The sequence below is a fragment of the Glandiceps talaboti genome, chromosome 17, assembly GCF_964340395.1.
Source record: "Glandiceps talaboti chromosome 17, keGlaTala1.1, whole genome shotgun sequence".
NCBI lineage: Eukaryota > Metazoa > Hemichordata > Enteropneusta > Spengelidae > Glandiceps > Glandiceps talaboti.
The window spans coordinates 19212209-19238074 of record NC_135565.1 but is presented as its reverse complement, the minus strand read 5'-3'; the positions used below and the strand labels follow the sequence as shown (position 1 = coordinate 19238074).

At 37.3% G+C, this 25866-nt stretch overlaps 2 protein-coding genes across 2 annotated transcripts in view; both read left to right on the top strand.

Annotated features, from left to right (window-relative positions):
* Positions 1-1948: 1948 nt before the first annotated feature.
* LOC144448167 (monocarboxylate transporter 5-like) lies at positions 1949-2461 on the top strand. Its single transcript, XM_078138320.1, has one exon. The coding sequence runs from the start codon at positions 1949-1951 to the stop codon at positions 2459-2461; it is 513 nt and encodes a 170-aa protein (XP_077994446.1).
* An 11473-nt stretch (positions 2462-13934) lies between these two features.
* The window catches only part of LOC144448166 (nose resistant to fluoxetine protein 6-like), a 12039-nt gene continuing 107 nt past the window's right edge, over positions 13935-25866 (top strand). Inside the window, exons 1-13 of the mRNA XM_078138319.1 lie at positions 13935-14064; positions 14515-14605; positions 15189-15379; positions 16576-16743; positions 17076-17172; positions 18893-18982; positions 19552-19729; positions 20420-20499; positions 22268-22375; positions 23131-23269; positions 23806-23992; positions 24526-24668; positions 25354-25866. The exon at positions 25354-25866 is cut by the window's right edge and continues 107 nt beyond it. Of these exons, the coding sequence (XP_077994445.1) occupies positions 13935-14064; positions 14515-14605; positions 15189-15379; positions 16576-16743; positions 17076-17172; positions 18893-18982; positions 19552-19729; positions 20420-20499; positions 22268-22375; positions 23131-23269; positions 23806-23992; positions 24526-24668; positions 25354-25488 (1737 nt within the window). The 3' untranslated portion in view covers positions 25489-25866. The remainder of the gene's footprint in view (positions 14065-14514; positions 14606-15188; positions 15380-16575; positions 16744-17075; positions 17173-18892; positions 18983-19551; positions 19730-20419; positions 20500-22267; positions 22376-23130; positions 23270-23805; positions 23993-24525; positions 24669-25353) is intronic.

Sequence of the window (25866 nt, the reverse complement as noted above, 5' to 3'; positions counted from 1 at the left end):
ATGGTACACAGTCACTTGTGGGCTAATATTCTATTCCATGATGGTAATATTCTAGTTATAAAAGATATTCAACAAATACTGTTACCGGTGACACATTCCCATTCTTACTACTGTAGGGCCGTCGGTGAACTAATCGACAGATTGACTGATATACCAGACAACTTTGCATATAAGTGTTTGACTTCGACCTCTATGGGAAGCCTACGTAGGTCACAAATTTAGCACAAGGACATTATTCAACCACAGACACCTGTGGATGCTGTTTCAGACAGTAATTATGTTACATTAATGTGATCAATACCACTGATCGATATTATACTACATTCTCTGTCTCTGTCTCTGTCTGTCTGTCTGTCTGTCTGTCTGTCTCTAAATGTATATGTATAGATGGCAGACAGACAGACATAGATAGATAGATAGATAGATAGATAGATAGATAGATAGATAGATAGATAGATAGATAGATAGATAGATAGATAATCTATAGTTCTTTAAGTATATACACACTTGTCTCCCAAGAAGTCCAGTGATGGCCACCCCTCGTGTATTCAGTGTTAATGCAGCAAACAGAGTACCCGAGGGACCTGCGTTGTTCGGTAGAGTCAAACCAGTTTTCTCTGATGATGTATGTATTCACTCGTTGTTCAAAAAAGACATTTCTACTACAGGACCCATAGCAAGTGTACTAAGCAATAAATATGGAACACGACCCGTGGTTGTCATAGGAGCAGTACTATCTAGTCTTGGTTTACTGACAAGTACCTTTGTTACTAATTTGTCTACATTGTATATTACCTATGAACTAATGACAGGTAAGCAACCTATGAACCCACAGCATGACACGAACCCAATCACATTTTACGTACCTCAATTCTTTATAAGGTGCCATCAACTACATGTAAGTTCGTTGTTTACCGTTCGCTTATGGGTAGGTTAAGTTTGTCGGTAGATTTAAAAGGGGAAAAACACATTTCGTTTTGATCAAAATTACCGCACAAGGCCGTATTTCACCAGTACTATTTTAAATGGAACGACCGTCCAATTATCTTCAGAATTTTACACGTCTATGAATATCTAAATAGTTTACATCTAATTTGAACTTAAACATTTCCATTTCACCAGTGTATATACGTAGGAGATTATTTAAGAGCGTTGTTTTAAAAGAAGCCTTCTGTGTGAAGATCCAAACTTTGTTTCGTCCCATAATTCCTCGTGCCAGTGTGCAGATTCATAAATATTTTAACTCGACTTTAGACAGATTACACGAGTACTATCTGCCTCGCCGTTCTTCCCCTTTAAGCCTGTAATGTGATGTCGTTGGTAGTGTTCTTATCTACGTGAAACACACCAGACTGCCATCAACGACCACAGTGATTTGATTTATCTCCTATCGTTTTCTAACTATGTTCAGTGATTTATATATGATTTTCACTTTCCTGGTCAGGTATTGGTAATGGGTTATCATATACACCAAGCATCGTTATAATTGTTCAATATTTTGATAAACGTCACGCTACAGCCAATGGGATTGCCTACGCTGGGATCTCTGTCGGAATGACAGTGCTCGATCCATTTTACGAGTATTTGATTGAGACATATGGATGGAGGGGCGCACTCCTCATAGTCGCTGGCATCAATATGAACCTTATTGTTTGCGGTTTGTTAATGAGGCCTCCAAGAGTCAATCTCCGAGAAAGACAATTACAAAAAAACAGAGAACTATGTCAACAGACTGGGTACAGAGAAAGTAGTGTAACTGACACAAACAGTAAATTTGATGATGAGGAAGATCTTCGAATTCCATGTGCACGTGTTGCAAATGATAGAACATGTCATGGTGAATCCCCATATACTTCTGACACTGATGATGAGACACGTCAACAAATTACCATTCGAAACACCTTCATTCACTGACGAGTTATCTTCAAGAAAGCCTGTGCGGTCAGCTATGTCCAAGAGGTCCTCAGAATTGTGTGAACTTTTGGGTTTGCAGCTATTTTATAAAAGTTCCTTCTTCACACTGATGTGCATTGCTCTGTTACTGGCTGGATTTGGTTATCTCACTGCAATCATTCATTTGGTTGCAAAGGCCGTATCAACTGGAATACCAAAACTAAAAGCATCGTTTCTACTAACGTGTCTCGGTGTTGGGGGAATATCTGGCAGGATATTGAATGGACTCTACGTCGACTTAATTCATTTATCACCCGTGCTTGTATTATCAATTCATATGATTCTATTTGGTATTAATTTGATGTTGATAGCCCTGGCCCAAACATATCCTGTTTTTATCACACTATCATTCTTTGCCGGATACAGTGTTGGTGTCTACTGGCCTTTAGTTGCTGTATGTTGTAAGACTTGCCTGGATGCCCGCCATCTATCGCTTGCACTTGGTTGGTTTTTCTTTTTCAACGGTGTGGGCGCTGCGCTGGGACCACCAACAGGAGGTAAATTATAGAGAATGTAGCAGACAAACAAAAATATCTGTGTTGCTTTCGTTTCTTCTGTTAACCAAAGATTATGTCGAATGTTTGGAAGGAAAAGAATCATAGATTTTCTGAGACTATCAAAAATAATTAGCATTTGAAGTATAACATATAATCAAGATAGTATATTCAAAATATTACCTGAAAACAATTGAAAATGATATTATCATATTATTACTTAAGATTATTTTTTTATGTTCTCTCTCTCTCTCTCTTTCTTTCTCTCTGTCTCTGTCCCTGTCTCTGTCTGTCTGTCTGTCTGTCTGTCTGTCTGTCTGTCTGTCTGTCTGTCTGCCTGTCTGTCCGTCCGTCCGTCCGTCCGTCCGTCCGTCTGCCTGTCTGTCTGTCTGTCTGTCTGTCTGTCTGTCTGTCTGTCTGTCTGTCTGTCTGTCTGTCTGTCTGTCTGTCTGTCTGTCTGTCTGTCTGTCTCTCTTTGTCTCTGTCTCTGTCTCTCTCTGTCTCTGTCTCTGTCTCTGTCTCTCCGTCTCTCTCTGTCTCTCTGTCTCTCTCTCTCTCTGTCTCTCTCTCTCTCTCTCTCTCTCTCTCTCTCTCTCTCTCTCTCTCTCTCTCTCTCTCTCTCTCTCTCTCTCTCTCTCTCAAACAAGGATTGATATATGACACACTCAACTACAATGCAACATTTCTACTGGCCGGTGGAGCGATACTCTTTCCAGGCTGTATGGTGCTGGTATATTATATTTATAGTCGCTACTCAGAGACGAACCGTGGTAAGACGTGACCCTACCCAAATATATGAGATCAAGAAACCACTGGGAATGCAAGGGAAGTGGATCATTCATAAATAAATGTTAGCAACGAAGCTACAAATAACGTAAAGGTTAACGACATCGGTTAACTGAGTTAGAGAAATCAGCTGTGTTGATTCCTTGGTGGAGACATACATAGACTTGTCACGTGATTTGGGAACCTCTCCCTGTAAAATGATATTATACTAATTGATAAAACGCTTGGACTGCTAGGTACGTCATGTCGTTTAACCCTATCGGGCTTCTTAACCACGACTATACTAATTAACCTAATATCCCGTATAAGCAACCGGACTGAGTTGCAGATATTGTTTATGTTCTAGTATTTTATCAACCTGAAGTACAAACAAATATAACAAGTATCACCATAACAACAATCCTTCTTAACGTCACCGTTTATTCCGTCTTTTTGATTTTTAATCTTAAACTACATAATGACTTCTGTTTGGACTTCTAATCACAAGTTCAAGGCTAAATTGTTTGATCTAGCCGGCAAGTACAGACGATGACTGCTGGCTGAAGAGTGACACGAATGTCTGTATCTTGCAGACTATAAAACAATGTGAATCGTGGTATTATAGAGACGGTTTAGACTGTCAAGTTAAAAGGATATCACAAAACTAATACCGATGAATGTATTACAGTTGTTGTTAGGTGTACGTCACATAGTCTAGTTACTATACATGTAATCATTCTCTATGATCTCTTTTCAACGTATAGTCTAATGGACAAATTCTATCGGAAATCTGGCTAAATCTCCTACTTGGGAAGAGAACAGCGCATGTCAGTAGTAATCCATCACACACTGACAGGCCGTTGTTTTTACTCCGTTCAGTGAGGGTGGGCAAGGGGGGGGGGGCAATATAATTTACGGAAAAATAGGGTTATTTTAATTTTTACATTTACGAATTAATTAATTACGAAGATAATCAATTGAAGTTTACACTTTACAATTTAAGTGGAAAGTTGGTGAAAGGGCATTCTAATTTCATCTGTGTAGGAGTTTACTGATACCAATGCCTCTCTTGTTTCTTGTAACCAATGACAACTATATAGATGATTGGATGACTAGGCAGTGTGTCCTTGCATTATTGATATAACGTTTGCTTGATTGTCTGTTGAAATTTTTTCTTTGCTGGGAGGGGGTTTAGGTAATTCTATTAGCAGCATGTAGAATGATACAACGAGGTGGCAACTACAATGATGTTCGACCAACTGTATCTCTTAGCTTGTCTCAAGCTGTGCCGAAACTACCTACTAGCAGCAAGTTTCTCTACTGATCACAGCATAATCTTTCATTCCCTGATGGTTTAATTGTAAATAAATTGTTGATTAGACCAAAGCTGGTTAGTCACTACACAGATAATATGACACACATACACTAACTCACTCCACTCAGATGGTAAACAAACAACTCCAACATTTGATGTTAAATTAGCAACTAGAACACAATACAACATTGCCACTTTGTTTATTATACCAGATTAGATATCCCACAGTGTCGCTATCCTGAAGACTCTACTTAAAACTCCACTGGTGAAATGTACACTAATTAAACATCAGAGAGTGAATGATTACACTGTAGAAACTTGCTGCTAGCAGTAGGTAGTTGTAGCACAGCTAGAGAAAGGCTAAGTGATACAGTTGGTCGAACATTGTTGTACCATGATAGGTTGAAAGAAATTTTGATTTTACCTTGATATCTGTTTTCAGCTTATGTTTGAAAACGTCATTTACCTTTCTGTAAGTTTCCATGTCTATAAAATAAACTGGCATTTTAACAACGACGTAACAAAGTACTCATTCAAATGAACGTTACCTTATAGTTAGAAAAAAAAATTTGATACTGCAATACAATCATATTAAAATCTGATGTGGTGAAAGCGGCTAGATGCCTTTATTTACCTCTATTTCCATCGTTTTGTATCGTTTGTTTTGTTCTGGTGAAGGCGGCGATCACCCACAACAAAACAAACGATACAAAACGATGGAAATAAAGGTAAATAAAGGCATCTAACCGCTTTCACCACATCAGATTTTAATATGATTGACTGCAACAAGAAAGAAGAATATAACAGTAAAGTAAACCCTGTCCGTGTATACTGTGGTAGACATTCAATTGAAACAGTCTCTGTCTTTCTAGGGTACAAGGATCTGACGAGCTGTTTAAGTTAGGAATTAGCCACACAGATATGATTGGTCGAGATTGTTGTCGATGGATTTGTTACGGGGCCAACGAAACGGAATCAAAGTCGTTATTTAGCGACGGGGCTCAAAACTGTAACCAAAGGACCTCTGAAAATGGGGAAGGAAATGAAAACTTCGGGTGCCTGAAAGCTGTCGTCGGTGTCATACTGGCACTCCTCGGTGGATGTTCCCTTGGTGTGTCGGACATCTTTGAGTTACTTGGCAATACACACGGAAGAATTTCTCCTGTCCAACAACTCACAGTGAGATCAATATCCATGGTGTTCATAATAACTCCTATCCTTTGCTACTACCGAATAAACCCCCTCAATGCGAACAGAAATGTGATGGTATTCTACATTATCCGAAGCTCTGTAGAAAATATCGAAGACCTGGCCTCTTATTACGCCTACAATTTAATTGGCCTTGGCAATACCACGGCATTCGTATCAGGAGCAAATACCGTGTTCTCATATGTGTTAGCATGGGTTTTCCTCAGAGAAAAAATTAGTGTTGCAGATATTCTCTTCATCGTTGCAAACGCGGCTGGGATTTTATTGGTATCACAGCCCCGACTCGACATCGATCCAAGCAAGTTTCCTTCTAGGATGTGCTCTTGCTCTCTTCGCAGTTGTGCTTATGTGTATTGGAGCTTTGTGGACGAGGAAAGTTCGAGCCGACATGTCAGTTTTAGTACTTCTTCTCTCCAGCGGTATCACTGGCACTGTTGTCTCTCTACCAATCACCCTGTTAACGTCCGAAACATCGATTTTAACATCTTTTAGGGACAGCACATTTAACATAGGATTTATAATTGGTATGGTGGCTTTCTATACACTAGCGTTAGGTGCATTGTACAAAGCACTCAGTATGGAAATGGCCGGAAAGGTTGCAGTTCTCTTTAATAGCCAGATGGTCATCTCTTTCATCGCAGACATAACAGTATTTCATCGCAATCCCGGTAGTACTGTCTTTCTTTGGAGCTGGACTTATTCTGTTAACTTCTGTGACAATGGTTGTTTGGGAGGCATACAACGGTAAAGGAAACGAAGAAGGCGAATGCATCGAATGATTGTAAATTGCATATTGCAGACATTGTCAAGCACTACTCCCCAAGGAATTGTTTAAAAAGTAGATTTATTGTAATAAATTCCTCCAACAAATATACAATTTCAATGCTAAAATGTTTTATTTTATTTGTTTTCATTTCATATGTTAGTAAGATTGTTTTTTCTTGACATTTCTTCGGTTTAATTTAGTGTTCAAATCGAGCAACTCATGTCGCTGCCGCAAACTTGAAATGTAATGTAAAATGAAATGTAATGTAAAACGAAAGGAAACAAATATATATTGGTTTTTGTGACAAAAAGATCATATTCCAAGGAATTCAGTCGACATTGGTGAGTTTCTGTCTCTCGCTCTCTGCCCCCCTCTCTTTCATTATATTTATGTATGTCTGTCTCAGTTCCTGGCCAGCTGTCGCTCTGAGTCTGTCTGTCTGTCTGTCTGTCTGTCTGTCTGTCTGTCTGCCTGCCTGCCTGCCTGCCTGCCTGCCTGCCTGTCTGTCTGTCTGTCTGTCTGTCTGTCTGTCTGTCTGTCTGTCTGTCTGTCTGTCTCTCTCTCTCTCTCTCTCTCTCTCTCTCTCTCTCTCTCTCTCTCTCTCTCTCTCTCTCTCTCTCTCTCTCTCCTGTCACTGTCGTTCTCTGTGTTTTATGACTGTCTCGCCATGGTATCTGCCTTTAGCTAGCTCTGTTTCTGTCCATTTGTTTGGAGTGAATCCTGGCCAACTAATTGGGAGTGAAATGATTAACATAAATTACTACGTCATATTGTATCATCACATGTACAGACTCGAGTAACTATTATAAATGTTTACAACTCTTTGATCAAAGGTAGGATGACATACAGGTCAATAAATGTTGATACTTGCTCTTATAATTTTAAACCGTAATAACTACTCGATTCGATTGGTTAGAACGCTTTTACAAACTTCTATATTATGGACAATAAGAAGCTTAGAGCCACATAAAAATATAATCGGCCAGCATATCTCCACATCCCAGTCTGATTAAAATCCGATGTCGGCTAATCGTTCATTGCTATTTTACCTTCGTTATTTTGACTGAATTGACCTTCGTGGTACATGTTTACATTTTTATCCTGATCGAGGAGGCATTACATCTGATGAGAAGAAACCACGAACACAGAGACCATATGGAAAACAACGGAAAACATAAGTACCTGAATTAGACACTTACATATGAAAAAAAAATATTTTGCAAAAAAATAAATCTACCTATCCTATCTATTCTAAAATTGGGCGTAATCGGAACCACATAACTTTTTTAGGCCTAATGGACATTGTTTATGGATTATAAAGAGACACATTCTGAGTTCACATATTCGGCGTAGTTTTTGCTGTAAAGGCCCTCGCAGTATTGTACCGACAGAAGCACATACACTTAACCATAACTTGCAATAACTCAACACAGACAGCGGTAACCGAACTTCATCCGTCCCTCCCCCTGTGAATACTGAAGGCTTCCTAACACAACAAGCGAAATGTTCGGTGCAATTGAAAACCTTTCAAAGATGTCTGATGGTCACTGTTTATTCAAATATGAAATACTGAGTTTTCTACTTCAAATATAAATACAATAAATACAGAAAATTATCGAAACAGTGATTTACACAAATGGTCGTAATTTAAACAGCAAGAACACACTGGAAACACGTTAGATAACAGTGACTTACGTAAGGGAGCCTTCAATGTAAATTACAGGGGGTCACTTTTACAAATCGGCCTTTGGGGGATCGGAGGGTCATACTTTAGAAAATCTGATAGGGGAGGGTCTCATTTACTTTGACTCATTGTATTGCCTAACATTGGGGTTTTTCGTCATCCCATCGCTGCCACTGGTTCCAGATCCCATTGTTGTCATTTGGGTTAGGGTTAGGGATAGGATTAGGTTTAGGGTTAGGTACCATCAGTCTATATAAATTGCTGCTGACAACCATGTAATGAATTAATAGTCAGTTGTGGTGTGAAGAGAGGAGTAGGTCTCACAGGTGTAAAACGGAAGCAGTTGGGTAAGATACTAGGAATAATGTTGTGGAGATGTTTACCTCGCTCCGCAACGATGTCAGGAGTGTGTCAGTCTAATCATTGGCAGCTGGATTGTGGCCTTCAGCTGGAAATGAAATCCAAACACAGGTATTTATGTAATGCCTTCACACACATCCACATGGCGGTAGTGGGAAATAACCAATGCCTTTAAAACTTTCAACATTGGTGGCAGCGGTGGGATGAAGTCTTTACCATTGATTCTGGGACTCGTGTCCTTTTACATATCTGACAGCATTTAAGTTATGTTTTAATAGACGAGGGTCATGTTTTAGAGAAAGAAAATTGAGGGAGGGTCACATTAGCTCCCTGAGGTGTTATTACATATTGGGTTAGTATTACATATTGGGTTAAGGTGTTATTACATATTGGGTTAGTATTACATATTGGGTTAAGGTGTTATTACATATTGGGTTAGTATTACATATTGGGTTAAGGTGTTATTACATATTGGGTTAGTATTACATATTGGGTTAAGGTGTTATTACATATTGGGTTAGTATTACATATTGGGTTAGTATTACATATTGGGTTAAGGTGTTATTACATATTGGGTTAGTATTACATATTGGGTTAAGGTGTTATTACATATTGGGTTAGTATTACATATTGGGTTAAGGCGTTATTACATATTGGGTTAGTATTACATATTGGGTTAAGGTGTTATTACATATTGGGTTAGTATTACATATTGGGTTAAGGTGTTATTACATATTGGGTTAGTATTACATATTGGGTTGATTATTACATATTGGGGTGATACACCCTGAACTATCGTGTCGTTTCAGATTGGGCATTCACAATCTAAGAACAGCAAAGGGAAGGCATTGAAAAATAATAATGTTGAAGATGAGGCACATTTTTTATTAACCTGCCTAGTATCTTTTTCATAATAGACAACCAGTAATTGAAAGATGGAAACGTGTGCTCTTACCTTTGAAAGTTTACCGAATGGGTTAAAACTGATAATTGTAATGTGATAATTTACGCCGCATATATATATATATATATATATATATATATATATATATATATATATATATATATATATATATATATATATATATATATATATATATATATATATATATATATCTGTGTGTGTGTGTATGTGTGTGTGTACGTGTGTGTGTGTGTGTGTGTGTGTGTGTGTGTGTATGTATGTGTGTGTGTACGTGTGTGTGTGTTCAGACATGAGACAGCAATGCATGTTCTTATATCTCATATAACTCATTGTCTTGTATTAATTATATAATTGAGTATCTTGTCTTTTTATCTTTAATATTAATTTTCTGTATAAGCACTTTGCTTTAATTATTTTACTTATTTCATCTTTACTTTGTAACCGTTAGTAATTCCTCTGCGAATTATTAAGTGTTCAAATAAATGTACTACGTATACGCTACGATGACGTGTAAGGCCACAGGGGCGTGTAATATTTCATAGATTGTTGTTTTCTTATGGCTTAGAATGCCGTTTTCTTAGGAAAATATCGTACGAATCTTGCTGCTACAAATGTATCAATCTCTGTACTACGAAGAAATATTAATCTTAATATTAATATTATTAAATCTCTTCCCCTTACAGGTAGGAATATATAGTCAAAGGGTTGTTATATTTAGTCTGTAGACCTGGAAAACAACAATCTATGAAATATTACACGCCCCTGTGTGTAAGGCCAAGTATCGACCTCGTAGCAATACATCCTAGTCCTTCTCAGTTCCCGAGCCCTCCCCACAAAGCTTTTGAGAAACGCCTAACATTCAGGGATCACGTGACTAACGTAGGTCAACTAATAAAAGTACATAGCTAAAGTGTACCAGTACAGTGTGGATCACTGTAACGGTGTCAATCATGGTGTATTTGCCCTGCATGCCCATCCAGTGCACATGAGCAGACTGTCAAGTTCTCGTATCGTATCAGAACTGAATATCTTAGTGATAGCATAAACACACACCCAGACGACAAAATGAAGACGGGAGTCGTTCGACTGTGCTTCGCCATTTCTCTGCTGGTGACCTTAGACTATACGAAAGGTCAAATTAATCTACTACCGAATGATATGATCGTGAAAAAAGTGGCAGTGCCCGATGAAATAACGCGATTCCTCGCCGTGCAAAGTGATGATACACTTCAAAATGTCGTACATATGTCAGCGCTTAAAGACGCCGGTAAAACAACGGAGAGGGTTAACACGACGATGTTACCGCTGAGTCCTTCCGCATACAACGTCAGCAAACAATGCATGGACGATGTCGTACAGTACGTTAGTGACGTCACAAAGGCTCAGTTGTATGCACTGAAAAGTAAGCGACAAATGACGTTTATGAATATTTATCAAACTGTATACACTTTAAGTTATTTTACACCATGTGTTAACGATCATTTGAAACAAGGCCAAAGACCATTTCTCGATATACTGCTATTGAAAAATATGTGCGATGTGTACTGTATTTGCATGGATATGTTAGTGAGATATGTTTGATATGCAATGATATGTAGGGTATGTCGGCGATATACAGCCAGTACCTGAGTGAGTTCTCCACCCGGTTCCCCATGACCTAACATGGTTACTGCACAGTCACTTTTGAGCTAATATTCTATTCCAGAATGGTAATATTCTACTCTATGATGATCATAATACAAAATAATGACGTTATTAGGTATATTTAAAAAAATACCGTTGTCAGTTACTGTTTCGGATAAGACAGAAGTTGGGAAACAGCCCGCCCTGATGCAGAACTAGTCGATGATGGGCGTCATTCCTCTATATGTCCGCTGTATTAGCTTGTAACTTTCACTGTTGCTCAACTTATCAGGCTTATCCGAAACAGTAACCGGCAACGGTATTACCTAATAACGTCATTATTTTGTATTGTGATCACCCTAGACTAAAATATTACCATTCTAAAATAGAATATTAGCTCACAAGTGACTGTGGTGGGCTACCTAGCTAAGTTGTACTTGTTTGTGTACATTTGTCAGGAGTCACGTGCGTGGATGTATTGTGGTTTTGTCCCCCTTTAGAGCGAACGACAAAGTGTTATAATCCCTAACAAGCACTACTGTTCGATTGAAAGTTTACAAATGCATATCACGTGAGACCTCATGAACATGAGTCACCCGGTTTTCATGTAAGACAGCTATAGGCATGTTACACACTTGGTACTTTAGCTTTGAGGAATATCGACAGTGCACAAGCATTATATATGGGTCCCGGATGTGGTATGGGTATGCTGACACTCATTAGCAGGATACAATCAAGAATGCCGTACATGCATTACCAAATTTAATTGCCGAGTTCATAATTTTGCGTACAATTTATAATTAATAAGTTATAATAGGTTGACCACGTATTGACACAATAATGGAAAACAGTGCATGCGATATGCATGGCTATTACGATTATATATGTCAACTTTTGTTTACTGTATAAATATGATCGAGTTATTATGTAACTTATGATATCAATATGTATGTGATAGCTATTGTCTGGCTGTCAGCAATATAAACAAATAGTGTTATTTATATCGAGTGCGTGCAGATCAAGTCCTCTAGGTAGGCCCATATGTATAACGGTGTGAGGTACACAGGTATAGAGAAGTATATGGTACAAATAGATCGTGCCTGGCACAAACTGCTCGACTTGTAGAAAGGTGTTCACATGACCATGCCAGACATTACATAGTATTGTGACGTCACAGATTGACATTGTGAATGACCCCGGGTATGACCTTTTCTTTTGAATAGTGCAATCCTCATTTACCAACTCAACGCACGTGACCACAGACAAATGAAGTTGTCTGTGATGTAACCTAATGGCGTTGACGTACCTTTTTGTGATGTACCGATCTGGTCACCGGTAGTATATTTCAGATGATATACGAGTATACATGTGGAGCCCCCGGGGTGGCCCCCGACTTTCAGTGTTATGGTTTCACAATGATATAAAATACGCCCAAGAACAGCACCAGATATTTATCATGTAATTTGCATACACGCAGAAAGCCAACAGAAGAGAACGATGTATATTTTACAGACGCCTGGCAAATACACTGCGTTACATCAATCAATATACAAACCAACCAACCAAGGGACACTAAGGGAAGAGTCAGTAATTACAAGGGGGGGAAATCGGGCCCAGGCTGTTGCGTAAAATGTGACCCTCACCGATTCCGTCCTGCTAAAAAGTGACCCTCCCTCAATTTCCTTTCTCTAAAATATGACCCTATCAAAATATTTTTAAAACATTGTTGTCAGACATGGAAAAGGGTTAGTCCCAGAATCAGTGGTTTAAAGGAATTAATCCCACCACTGCCACCACGTTGAAAGTGTTAAAATGCGTTGGTTATTTCGCCAACTACTACTACCGCAGTGTATTTATGTGTGAAGACATTGTTCACTATGTGCCACATGGTTGTCAGCAGTGATTTGATGATGGTCTGATGATATTATGATACCTAACTCTAACCCTATGCCATAATTTAAGGCAACATTGGGCTGTTCATTTCTATGGTTACAAGGATGCTATATTTAATGTGAAACATGTTTTGAGCACCTCATATACATAGCTAATACCAAAGATTAGTATATGAGTATATATGAGTCTGTGTGTGTCACTATGTGTGTCACTATGTGTGTCACTATGCGTGTCACTATTTGTTTGGATGATCCAAATTCATTTGAGTTCATTCTTATGATATATCAATATTATATTAATTATCATATTCGTCAGAGGTAAATGATGATCTTCAGTCGGACCTCGGTAAAAATATCACCCTTTCCACTCTATAGTTGTGCAAATATCTCAGAGCTAAATCTCTTTCTTTCAACCCATTACAGTGGCCGACTCAACGGGAAAGCTTCCATCGGGAGTTATTGAGGGAAATTATCAATGGATTGGATCGTCCAAAGAATGCCGTAAAGTTCAAAATGTAACAGTGAATGGGAAGAGTTTCAACGGGAAATATTGCCAGGCATCGGCATATATGACCGGTGTAAGTATTAATGGAGTGGTGGTGGTGGGAGGGGGTGGGGTGGCCTTGATGGGGGTGGTGGTGGTGGTGGTGGTGGGAGGGATGGGGTTGGTGGGGTTGGGGTGGTGGTGGTGGGAGGGGTGGGGTTGGTGGGGTTGGGGGTGGTGGTGGGTCGAAAATGATAAGTATGAAACCCTTTAGGTCACGAGTAGTTTCCGGCTGATTAAAGAAGAATATCCGGGAAACAATATATTACACCCGGGCAACCACAGTATATGTAAATGGAGTAGAGTAATGGTGACGTCTTTGAACAGTTTTGAGGCTCAGTTCTAGCCTCGCAGAACCAATCACATGATAGACGTACGTTATCGTGACGTAGAACGACCACGGTATGAATGCACTAAGTTCACTAAACTTGTTCATGTACCACTTAAATCGACAGATTCCAACGCAACTGCTGATTGGTGTATGTGTTCCTGATAGCTGTATTGGTATGGATGTTTTAACCATCATAAATACAGGTACATATCAGACTGAGATTGAATGAGAAAGTGATTTTGGCCAAACTTTGCCTAAAGTTCGTCAACTGACCCTGTAAACCCCAAAGATAAAGAATCCGCTGCATGTGTGCTTATATATATATATATATATATATACATACATACATACATACATACATACATACATACATACATACATACATACAGACAGACAGACAGACAGACAGACAGACAGACAGACAGACAGACAGACATACATACATACATACATACATACATACATACATACATACATACATACATACATACATACATACATACATATGAATCCCCATTGTCAAGTCAATCATTGTATGGTTCCTTCCAAGATGTTTTGATTTCCTTGATGCAATAAGTTCTTTGTTTTCAATCTGTTCTCTAGTATTAGGATAGATAAAATAAACTCTTTAACTTCTGTTTTATTTTATGTAGCCCATATTATACCATACCTAACCAATGTCTATGTTACACAAGTAAAGTGTATTGAAGAGCGACCCCTAGTGACAGGTACTATTGTGATGTTGTAAGTATATATCTCACATCAAGTTGTTATTCAACTGCTAATTCTAATGTCAAAGTTCAATTCTTTTTCCATTTTCAATAAAACATTTTACTTAGAATCTGTGTCTATTAAAATTATCTAAATATAAAGTGTGTTACAAGAATGGGTAAGAAATTATTGTACAGCCGTTTCATGTTACCGTTCACGAGCCATGTATGATACAACAATGCAGAAACCACTGAACAACTCCACGTGCTCCACACTTTTAAGACAGCATGATTGAATGCAGAATAGTTTTTGTGTTTTACAATTTGTCTAAATAAAACGAACCAATGTACCACTATACAGACATCATATGGAGATGTCAAAACATTGACTACGTCTTTTAATGATGTGTTTAATTCAATGGGATATTTCATTAAGACAAAATGTAGCCAGAAATTGAAATCTTGCTATCATTGGCTTCTGCATTGCAGTATGAAACAGAGCAAGTGAACACTGACATGAAACGGCTGTAGCATTGTACATTTACTTCATCGGCAATATTATCAGAACGAGCATGGCCCACTGACTTTTTTCTATGGTATTTGTTTGCAATTGACAGTGTTATAATTGGCATTCTTACTCTCTTGATGGTTGCTGCTACAGTCTATGACGTCATCATAACCTACATAATAAACAGACAGTCAGATTCTGACGAGTTACCAATTACTCTACAAGATGGCGGAAACACAGACGATGTGACGTCATTGTTAAATTCAAGCCCAAGGACCAAACAGTATACATATCAACCAGGTAAAGTAGGCCCTTACTTTCGTAATTTGTGGTTTAGAAATCCTATTCACACATAGAGGTCTCAAACACTATTATGGACATATCATATGCAATGCTGACATTTATGAACAAAGGTTTTTAAAACAGAGATCATACTATTTAGTCAAGCACACAACAAGACTTGGTATATCTATCTATCTATCTATCTATCTATCTATCTATCTATCTATCTATCTATCTATCTATCTATCTATCTATCTATCTATCTATCTATCTACCTACCTACCTACCTACCTACCTACCTACCTACCTACCTACCTACCTATCTATCTATCTATCTATCTATCTATCTATCTATCTATCTATCTATATATCGATCTATCTATCTACCTATCTATCTATCTACCTATCATTCATTCATTCATTCATTCATTCATTCATTCAGTCAGTCAGTCAGTCATTCAGTCAGTCAGTCAGTCAGTCAGTCATTCAGTCAGTCATTTAGTCAGTCAGTCAGTCAGTCAGTCAGTCAGTCAGTCAGTCAATAATGACCATTTATAACCTTCAAATAGTGGCAATACCTGTGTGTCTACACCAGTGCTAAAGAAAGCCATGCTGAATGGATCCTTATGTATGAAAGTTCACTTATCGTCATAAATTAGTACCACCATGATGCAATTATGTTGCTGGTGTTGGTGTAATTATTACTGCAGTCGAAATAATATCATGCAAATGTGTAACCACCTAACGTATCCCTTGTACTTTGCATGTATGGTTGCAATCACCTTAGATAAAAGTGCAATATAACTGTTCTCTTGTAAATACATATCTTAATGCATAGCTAAATATTATCATTTACCATAATTATATGTTTGATGACAGTTTTTTTTTTGTGTGTGACCACTATCTAACTTTTAACTTGATAACTCACACGGAGCCCGCAGGTGCTATGTTTGCCGGGCCTGGGTGACACTGGGATAGCCTGTGGACTGACTGGGAAAGCCTTGACAGCAACGTGATATAGAGCATGCAACATAGCCCTGTCACGTAGTCCCAAACCTGAATGGGTCATGTAGCATTTGTGTGTGTTTGTGTGTATTTGTCTGCAAGACAGAAAATCGCTGGGAGCAATTCCAAGCACACAAAAAAAGAAAAAAAAAGAAAAAACTTTGAACTTGGTATCTAACAACTAAACATAGACATGTTGTTTATCACAGGTGTTGGTGGCGAGTGTCTTCTGGCATTTTCTGTATTGACGAATGGTGGTAAAATCTTAGATGCCACACATTCATCTGGTACATTGGCAGCAATACATGGTATACGAGTACTAAGTATGTGGTGGGTTATACTAGGACACACTTTTAGCCTTTTCAATACTTTGTCAGGTATGTAGATGTTTTTTACTTATTTTATTTATTAACGACATTTCCTTTTAGTATTACATATCTTTTTGTATGTATGTATGTATGTATGTATGTATGTATGTATGTATGTATGTATGTATGTATGTATGTGTGTATGTGTGTGTGCGTGTGTGTGTGTGTGTATACACCTTCCCCTTTATCAACAGACTAGACATTACACTGAAAGAGTCCTCACCTTGCTGGTGGCATTGGTTTGTAACATTAGTGCCCACAACGGTGGATCTCGTACATGTTCATAGAGAATTCATTTGATATGAATATAAAATGTTGGTTACGATCTTTCAAATTCGCAGACAATAGTTCAGCATATTCACAAGAAGTCCTCCCAAGATTTACATTTCAAGCTATTTTGAATGCAGCGTTTTCTGTTGATTCGTTCTTTTTCCTCAGGTAGGTTAGAATTTCGTGTTTTTTCCTGTTATCAAGAGTTAAAATTCATTTTTAGCACAACTGAACTTGTTCAGTAGTGCTATAGGGATCGCCCGGCGTCTGTCTGTCTGTCTGTGTGTGTGTGTGTGTGTGTGTGTGTGTGTGTGGATGTGTGTGTGTGTGTGTAAACAACTTAAAGTCAAAAACCGCTGAACCGATTGCCACGATATTTGGTGGGTCCATTACCTTGGGTGTCTAGTTGGGAAATTGTTCAAATCAAAATGATCGCATCACAGGTGTGTGATTTGGGTCAAAAAATGTGATTTTTGGTCAAAAAACTTAAACTCAGAAACTACTGGGCAGATTGGTGCGAAATTTGGTGGGAACATTCTTAAGGTGGTGTAAAGTAAGATTTGTTCATGATGGGATGATTCCATCAGTGATATGCAAATTAGGGCTAAAAATGTGTCTTTTTGGTTAAAAATCTATAATTCTAAAACTACTGAGCAGATTGGGCTGAAATTTAATGGGAATGTATCTAGGGATGTATGGACGAAGAAATGTTAAGCTTACCATGATTCCATGAGTGATATGCAAATTAGGTGTAAAAATGTTCATTTTTGGTCAAAAACTTATATCTCAAAAAGTACTTGGTCAATTAGTCTGAAACTTGGCGAGATGTTTCTGAAACTGTTATTCTGCAGATTTTCTTAAAAACATTTTGACAAAATTGGCCCTAGTGACCATGACCACGCCCTTAGCAACAACCAAATGGCAGTATATTTTGGTCAAATAACAACATCATCTGGTAAGCAAGTTAGTAAACATTCCAAAAATGTATGCAAATACCCTAGCAACCATGACCACGCCCATAGCAACAGCCAAACGGTGGTGTATTTCACAAAGATAACAACAGGGTTTAATAGATAATTGAATAAACATCCAAAAAATGTATGTAAATTTGCATAGCAACAAGACCACGCCCATAACAACAGCCAAATAATCACGTATATTGCAAAGATAACAACAGGAATAGAAAGACAGATGAATTAACATTCAAAAAATGTATGCAAATACCCTAGTAACCATGACCACGCCCATAGCAACAGCCAAACGGTGGTGTATTTCACAAAGATAACAACAGGGTTTAATAGACAATTGAATAAACATTCAAAAAATGTATGTAAATTTTCCTAGCAACAAGACCACGCCCATAGCAACAGCCAAATGATCACGTATATTGCAAAGACAATATCAGGCATTCATACACAAGTGAACAAAAACATACACAAATGTATGCAAATATATCTAACAACATGACCACGCCCATAGCAACAGCCAAATGATAGCATTTATCGTAAAGATAACAACATGGTTGGATAGGCAACTGGATAGTTATTCAGCAAATAAACACCTATTGTTAGCATAGACTAGCATATGGATAAACATTTTTAAAAACTACAGTTGTGCTACAACGCCATTGGCGGTATTTTATAAATACAGCTAGATAAGTGATAAGTATGGCTATATGATGTATATGTTACTTTCTCCAACTCGTATGTGGGTTATGTTAATAGGGCTTATAAGTTTGCATATTCATCAGGCCACAATATTAAAACAATATATATCTTGGACTATAATTGTTGTCGTGGCAAGTGCATCATCCAAACATAAGACAATTATATACACTTAAGCATTCTTCAACAAAAATCAAATCTTGTCAATATGTTTTGTTTTTCAGTGGTTTACTTGTAACTTACCTAACCTTGAGAGAGTTAACTGAAGGCAAAGATGTTAATTGGTTTATGTTCTATTTCCATCGATTCTGGAGGTAAGTTTGCACCATTATCGATGTCATAAATTAATGTACTTAATATTGAATCATTAATTTAGAATCTAGTCTGATTAAAATTTGATCAGGGTGAACGCTTGATTTTGCTTTATTCTATTTTATGTCAAATGCTTATGTTTGTGTGCTCTTTATTATTATTATTATTATTATTATTATTATTATTATTATTTATATATATATATATATATATACAGATCGAGTATATTCCTGGATCAGATTGTTTTGAAATATACCATTAATTTGCTATTTTGGTATTCAATCCTGCTAAAGTGTACATAAATAATAAGTCCACTGAAATCAAGAAATTGCTCTTGACAGTGCGTCTGTTTTGATTGCTGAACAATACAGAAATCTTCTAATGACTGCTCATTTGACTACAGAAGTTGAATAATGCAGTGTTTTTGATTGAATATCCTTTTATGCATAATGTAAAATTAAAGTCAATATTTTAATTCTCAATGGCAATATTTAATCTGTTGTCCATTTATACCTCATCTAAATAGATGCAGTTGAACAAAACTATTGTTTTTACTTGTGTATCATTTCAGGTTGACACCTCTATACATGTTCATTGTGTTTTTCAACGTCTACATATTTCCTTATTTCATCGATGGCCCTTACGCTGCATACGTTACCACAACTGAAAATGCATGCATTCAGCATTGGTGGACTAATTTATTATACATAAATAATCTTGTTCCCTGGCCGGGAAAGTTAGCAGATCAGGTATGAGCACTTGTACATTGTAAAAATATTTGATAAGCACTGTATTCACCCTAATTGTAGTGGTTCTACAAAGGAAATAATACATCAATACAGCAAGGAAAGGTAGAGAGGATCACATTCCAAAATCTTGTTACCAATTTCTTAGTTTATCTATTATATCTATTCTTAGACTGTCTTACAGTCCTCGGAGCTTCGCATCACTAAAATTAAAGGAGTTGTTTTGTATGTACTAATATCATCTACTGCATAATTGTACTAGAATATCCTTGTACTGTGCGCCCTCATTGATCACATTGGGCTAACCATTTGTTGACGTGTGTTTTCGAAGCCCGAGTCTAATCTATTCTATGTCTATAAATCGCTACATTATAGATTTTTTCAGTATATATAGTGTCAGTGGGTTAGAATTTTTTTTTACAGTTCTGAGTCACATTCAAATGAAAGGTCCCTCTCTAAATGTAGTATGTACATTGTATCAATAATTTGTCCTTATTACAAATCTACGTACATTACTATACACATGTAAGACTATAAAACCCCTAACCCAGACATACCATCTAAGGTTCAGTAAAATCTTTAACTTATCTTGCAATTGTCATTGACAAACTGTAGGTATATTTTATGGCCATTTAAATGACCCCCGCTCTGTGTGATACATATATTTGGATAAATGGATACATTGTTTTTCAGTGCTATGGTGTGTCTTGGTATCTAGCTAATGATATGCAGTTCCATGTTATTAGTCCAATCATTATTATACTATTGTACAAGTAAGTTCAACTTATGTATTTGTACAGTGAGTATTTCTTGTCATCTCAAACACTGTCATAAACCACTGTCCTCGTTACTGCATCTCTGGTACTTAGTACTGTTGTATCAGCTGACAATTATGCTCTGGCATATGATACGTCTGAAAGTGGTCACGTGATTGCCATGTGATAGCCATGTGATTGGTCCCAACTAAGTTTCCATGAGATGCGTGAGTTCTTGGTTAAATATGAATCATCTTTTCATACTCAGTATGATTATGCATGACTTGAATATATCATTAACGCTATTATAAGCATATTACCTTCAAACACACAATAACTTCTAAAAACTTATCTTGCATGTTATCTTTATTTTATACCATTTTGATTTAATTTTTGAAAACGTGCAAAAATAAATATCCTTCCTACCAGTCATTTACTCAGTCATTATGTAGTATTATTTCAGTAACATTTAACATGCTCCTTTTCAAGTATTTTAAACACTTTGAATGTCGATGTAAGAATAAGCAAGTGTAATGTATATGATATAATCTATGCCACCCTAAAATCCAAGAGGTGGTATTTTCAGCACACTATATTGGCATGTAGCACACTATATTAGCATGTAGTACACTATATTGACATGTAGCACACTATATTAGCATGTAGCACACTATATTGACATGTAGCACACTATATTGGCATGTAGCACACTGTATTAGCACGTAGCACTCTATATTGACATGTAGCACACTGTATTAGCACGTAGCACTCTATATTGACATGTAGCACTCTATATTGACATTTAGCACACTATATTGGCATGTAGCACACTATATTGACATGTAGCACACTATATTGGCATGTAGCACACTATATTAGCATGTAGCACACTATATTGACATGTAGCACACTATATTGGCATGTAGCACACTATATTGACATGTGGCACACTATATTAGCATGTAGTACACTATATTGACATGTAGCACTCTATATTGGCATGTAGCACACTATATTAGCATTAGCACGTAGCACTCTATATTGACATGTAGCACACTACATTAGCATGTAACACACTATATTAGCATGTAGCACACTATATTAGCATGTAGCACACTATATTAGCATGTAGCACACTATATTAGCATGTAACACACTATATTAGCATGTAGCACACTATATTAACATTTAACATACTATATTAGCATGTAGCACACTATATTGGCATGTAGCACACTATATTGGCATGTAGCACACTACATTAGCATGTAACACACTATATTAGCATGTAGCACACTATATTGGCATGTAGCACACTGTATTGGCATGTAGCACATTGCATTAGCATGTAACACACTACATTAGCATGTAGCACACTATATTGGCATGTAGCACACTAAATTTGCATGTAACACACTACATTAGCATGTAGCACACTGTATTGGCATGTGGCACTCTATATTAGAATGTAGCACACTATATTGGCATGTAGCACACTATATTGGCATGTAGCACACTAAATTTGCATGTAACACACTACATTAGCATGAAGCACACTGTATTGGCATGTAGCACTCTATATTAGAATGTAGCACACTGTATTGGCGTGTTGCACACTATATTGGCATGTAGCACACTACATTAGCATGTAACACACTATATTAGCATGTAGCACATTATATTGGCATGTAGCACACTATATTGGCATGTAGCACACTATATTGGCCATACCAATAAATATTTGGATGCTGTAACAAGTTTGATTGACTCTTTTCTTCTATCACAGGATACCTATTGCAGGCTACGTCACTATGGTTGTAGCAATGGCCGCTTGTCTCGCATCCAGAATTGGTATTAGTATCCATAGGGACTTAACAGCTTCATTCGATAAAGCGTAAGTAAAAACACGATATGCGATTTACACATGTGCTGTGTTAATATCAGAGAACACTAAAGAGTATTAGGTTTATTTATACATAAATCATCACATTGACTACCTAACAGTCTTTGTATTAAATTAGTATTCCAGAAATTTTAATATTGAAATGCACCGAGAATAGCATTTAGATTGCCGTGAGATATGATAAATTAACTCGCCATGGTGTGCATCAAATTATGAATATATTCATTTTGTCTTCATTCCTTTTTTGAGCTACAAATGAGACATCATTATTACTTATACATTACTTATCAAGTAGTGTTTCACATCAAAATTCAGAAATGTGATATGACAGACCATGACGACGCGTAACTGCCAGTATACGTGTTTGTGTTTGTTTGTTTGTTTGTCTGTCTATCTGTCTGTCTGTCTGTCTGTCTGTCTGTCTGTCTTTCTGTTTGTTTGTTTGTGTGTGTGTGTGTGTGTGACATACTTGGTGTACAGGTATTTACAGACTTTTTATATTCTGAGTGCTGGCTTTGTGGTGCTCTCTGTGGCCTACTCTTACTCACACTGACACACACACACACACACACACATGTTATTGGGAGTTAGTTATCATTCCAGATATGTGTGTGTGCTAGGTTACACTGATCGGTTGTCAGGGACAACGTGGTATTATGCATGTAATACACATTATCTTGTCACAGGTCTTAATTCAGCAGAGAATGAGAGAATTATAACCATTGATACTTTTCTCTCCTTACCAGTTTTGCAGGTGACAAATTACTGTTTATATCTTCTGATTACTACTACACCAAACCATGGACACGTATTTCAACATATCTAGTTGGTATGGCAGTGGGATATCTTTTGGTCAAGACTAAATGTAAACTGAGGATAAATATAGTAAGCAATGTATAATATTGTGTACTGAAAGAATCATGGAGTGATTAAAAATATATTAAGTTCATGTGTAACACTGGTGATAATAAAGTATCACCATAACAACTTTTAATATTATCATCACGACTCATTACCCAAAGAGACTCTATACTCCTCCTCTGCACTGTTATCATTCCTCTATTGTCCATCCCCTCCTCCATGCCATCATCATTGTGGTGGTGGTGGTGGTGGCGGTGCTGATGATGATGATGATGATGATGATGATGGTGATGGTAATGATGATGATGATGATGATGATGATGATGATGATAGTGGTGGTGATGATGATGATGATGATGGTGGTGGTGGTGGTGGTAGTGGTGGTGATGGTGATGATGATAATGATGATGATGGTGGTGGTGGTGGTGGTGGCGGCGGCAACGATGATGACGATGACGACGACCACCACCACCACCACCACCACCACCACCACCACCACCACAATTTGCATTATCTGAAATAATCAGATACTTATCCCCCGACTTATTTCGCTTCTCCAGTTCATAAACTTGGTATTTTGGGCAGCAGCGTGGGCTATAGCACTAGCCGTGTTATATGGATTATATGGTACATTACATAATCATCCCCTATCCACACCAGTCGATGTGATGTATATGACATTGTGTAGAGTTGCATGGGGTGTTGCCCTTGGTTGGTTGACGTTCGCATGCCTTACTGGCAATGGGGGTAAGTTTACACCTTCAACGGTTCATGTAGTCTAGTCGCCGTTGCCCACCTTCTTGTAATAGTATAATATCCGAATATTACTATGTGAGGATAGGTATTTCAATGAAATATTCGTCTATTTTTTCAACATGTACTTTAGCATTTCTTTATCTAGCCACGATAGGATAATTAGTGCATTTGTCACGTATTTTTCTCTTGCCCTGGAACATCCTAGCTTTGAAATTACTGACTTCTCCGATGTTACAGTAAAATGCAATTACTTAGGTCCGATAAATGCAGTATTACCTACAATTCCAGTGCAATAAATACAATATTAAAAGTTACGTTCTGGTCAATATATGCAGTAATGAATGGAATATCATCCACCACGTCAGGTCAAAGCAGTGCAATATCATCCACTATTTTAGATACCCATTCCCGTTATTTTCTGGTACAGTAATGCAATATTATATTATTCAGGTCCAATAAGGTCAATATTACCCGTCATATAACCCTATCCACCATTATATGTTATTGACTACGTTCTATTAAAGGTCCAATCAACGCCATATTATCATGGAAAGCTTGGATACCAATTAGTCGACTGACCTATTGTGCCTATCTTACACATATTATGGTACTCCAGGCGTATGCTATGAATCAAGACAGGCTGCTTCACCTTTCAGATTTGAATGAGGTAACTATACTATACATTGCAAGGTTCGAGGCCAATGAAAGTACAGCAATACTATCATAAAGATATTAACATGTTACAACTTACACAAATGAAAACTAATGGCCCACCCATCTTGTATCGTGATATTAGATGTTCTGTTGGTTTTGCGAGAAAGATGTAATGTAATAAGCCGAACATCACATTGTAATAGACATAATTGAGTATCTCTTATGTTAAAACCACAGATGCTATGTATAATCCATCTCTATGGTTAAACAACGCCACATCATACATGTAACGTTTGACCATTTACCTGCAGACTTAACAAATTTAATGTAAGTATCAGCAGTAAGCCTTTTTAAACATGGTCAAGGAAGACGTGATACGGTCATATAAGAAGCATAATTGTAATTACATATACACAATATTTATGACATCACACGTAAAACTTAGTTGAACCATAACTAGGCTTCTATTGGGTCTGTAACCATTGCTTTGGCTGAGAAAGGAAAGACTATGACGTAATACTCAATTGTCTAACAATTGGATGATGACATCTAAAAAGTAAAAGTTGTATTTATGTAAGTAAAGATACTTCAAGTGCAAAGATACTCATTTTCTCTGTAATCTTAATGCACATTTATTTATTGTTATTTGTCTTCCTTGGTATAACGTTTTCCTTCTTTATAATTTATTCTCAATACAGGTTTACATGTACATTGGTACAGTGGTGATAACATATGGTGTATCGTTTGTTGTATCGCTAATGGCTGAGGCGCCCATGATGCGGTTAGAGAAGGTTTTAAAGAAGACAGTCAATAATTTAATGGCCAGGGTCTAGATGTAATGCCCATATTGAATCTCGGATTTATCTAATCTACCGCCCGTTTCATGTTAGCTTTTAGTAGCTCTGTTTGATGATACAACAGTCAATGAAAGCGGATCTGTTTGATACAACCACACATAAATCAATCAGGAACTGCACATGCTACATTTGAAAATGAATACAGTTTCTAGCGACATATTGTCTGAATGAAATAAACTGTCACCTTATAGACAGTATTGCCAACCATCAAAACATTGGCGTCCATCTGTCTGCACTAATTATAGTACATTTATATTATTTATTTAATTCAGACAAAATGTAGCGATAAATTGTGACCATGCTATCTTACAGTGTTACAGTGTAGCATGTACAGTTCCTTATTGGTTTCTGTGT